This window comes from Lottia gigantea (genome assembly GCF_000327385.1).
Source record: "Lottia gigantea unplaced genomic scaffold LOTGIsca_2124, whole genome shotgun sequence".
Lineage (NCBI taxonomy): Eukaryota > Metazoa > Mollusca > Gastropoda > Lottiidae > Lottia > Lottia gigantea.
In genome coordinates this window covers 5,883-8,231 of record NW_008708482.1, presented here as the reverse complement: position 1 = coordinate 8,231, position 2,349 = coordinate 5,883, and the positions used below count along the sequence as shown (strand labels likewise).

The 2,349-nt window shown below is 34.8% G+C and overlaps 1 protein-coding gene across 1 annotated transcript; it reads left to right on the top strand.

Moving 5' to 3' along the window:
• Positions 1-387: 387 nt before the first annotated feature.
• LOTGIDRAFT_147172 (hypothetical protein) lies at positions 388-1,068 on the top strand (the record flags this gene model as incomplete). The annotated part of the gene is made up of 1 exon (XM_009054322.1): positions 388-1,068. One exon carries the CDS (start codon positions 388-390, stop codon positions 1,066-1,068), a length of 681 nt encoding a protein of 226 aa, XP_009052570.1.
• Between the last annotated feature and the right edge of the window lie 1,281 nt (positions 1,069-2,349).

Here is a 2,349-nt window from a genome sequence, read left to right as displayed (position 1 = left end):
AACTGCTGGGACAGCCAAAGCTGTCAACGATAAGAAAGCTGAAGCCGCTGCAAACGCCGAAGCACGTAGACACAATTTGGCAAGAGAAGAGAAGGTTCGGGAGTAGGAGATATATTAGGGACGGTTAAAGAATTCGGACAAAGATTTGGCGAAGAAACCAAGAAAACCGTCAAAGAGGGATTAAGCAAATTAATAAAATCGACACCGGAGAAATGAAGGTCAAACACAAGGGTGACGCCATATTTTTTTAAAAACATACGTTCGGGCGAGGAAATCTTCCTTTCAAAGTATAAAGGCAACGGAGTGATTTTTGGTACGAAAATGTAATAAATAAAAATGGGCAAAAAATTTAATCATTCAGAAATATTTCCTAGTAACCCAATGTTCATGTGTATTTGCGGTAGTTCAGGTTCTGGGAAAACTCATCTCACTTTTAACATGTTGACAACACCAAACCTTTTAGATTTCGATTCTCTGTATATCTACACAACAACACCAGAGCAATCGTATTATCAATTTCTCAAAGCTTTGGAATATTTACCAAAGAAAGACGTTCAAAACATATTTCAATATTACGAGGAAAACGAAGAAGAAGTGGAAATAAAAGATATCATAGAAAACTTCATTAAATCAAAGAATCCATCTTTCAATCCAACGGATATAAAAGTTTTTCTTACGAAAAATGTTAATGATCTAGACTTGTCTAATATTGATAGCAATCGAAAGAACTTAATATTGTTTGACGACTGCGTAGCGCAAAGAAATCAAACTGTTCAAAAAGAATTCTTCACAAAAGGAAGACATCACAACTGTCACTGCATATACCAATCCCAATTTTTTTACGGGATGGATTCTATGTTCATAAGAAAAAATTCAAATTGTTTTTTATTATTTGAATTAAACGATAAAGATTTATCTCAAATCATTCAGTCTATAAATCACGGAATGGACAGAGATACATTTAAAATGGTTTGTAAAGCTCAATGGAGAAACCCAGATGATCATGGATATGTATTTGTAAATACTAGAAAACCTGCGGGAGAAAGAGTTATGATCGATATATGTTAATTTTATTTTTTTAAAAATGACGGATTGGAATAATATTTTAAAAAGAAATAGAGAATATATCAAAGCTAAGAATAAAATAAAGTCCCAAGTTGAAAATAACAGATTACAACAACTCGGATTAACGGAAAATCTACAGACTCTATTTCAACCCATATTAAAAAGTCAAGAAGATATTAAAAAGAGACTCGCTATAGAACCCACGGCTCGTATAGAACCCACACCTCATCACCCCAAAGCGATTGAATATAGTGGTGTTATAATTAGGACAGTAGATGATGTAAAACGTCTTTTTTCAAACCCTAGGCCAGAATTACCAAAAAGCATTTCACCAATCATTGATGAAGCGGGTTTGTTGTTCAATGGTTTTAGAATAAGATTTAGGACAAATACCCCCGAATTTATAATCGATACAAAAGATTACGTATACACATTAACGAGAGGGTTAATAGATTTAATGAATGGCGAGGATGTTGGTATTGCCGATTATAAGGATTTAGTAGCATACTCAAAATTTCTAGATGCAATAAGAAAGTCGGGACCCGAAACAAATAGATCGAAAGAAGTTAAACTATATATAAGAGTAACTGATCATGATGATGGATACGAAGTTGAAGACAACAATCCAATCACAAAAGATATAGACGAATTCGATGATATGGTGGCATCTGGACAAGGTATAACGTTTTTATCCGACGACAATAAAGAATTGCTTAATAGATTAGAAATAATATTAGCGGCCATGAAGGAAGGTCATCGATCGGTCAGACAATACAACGAAGTCAATGCCATATTAAAACGACTTTTGGAGAAAGAAATCATCACTAAAAAAGACTATATAAACGTCATTAAAAATGTCCAATAAAGAACAATTGTTCGTTATCACCTCGAATAAACCAGACATCAAATTGTCTCTAGACTACGAGTATGAACTCGATCGCAATAAACAGTACGAACTGGGATTAAAGTATTTCTCCGTTTACGTTCGAAACCATAAGCTTACTACCGGGGAGCTACGAATACGTAGCCATCAACGAATACCTATCCGAATACGCAGGAAGCGTGAACGGCAAAAACAATATCGAATTCGAAGGTAATTTGAATCTGAACAAAATAAAACTGATCTTGAGAAATAACAGTCAAGTCGATTTCAACGTAGAAAATTCGTTGAATGCGTTACTGGGGTTCGATAAACGAATATACGCGCAATCGACATTGGCGCCGCACAAGGCCAACATCGAGAACGATATCGACGTGATCAACATTCACTGTAATTTGATCAAC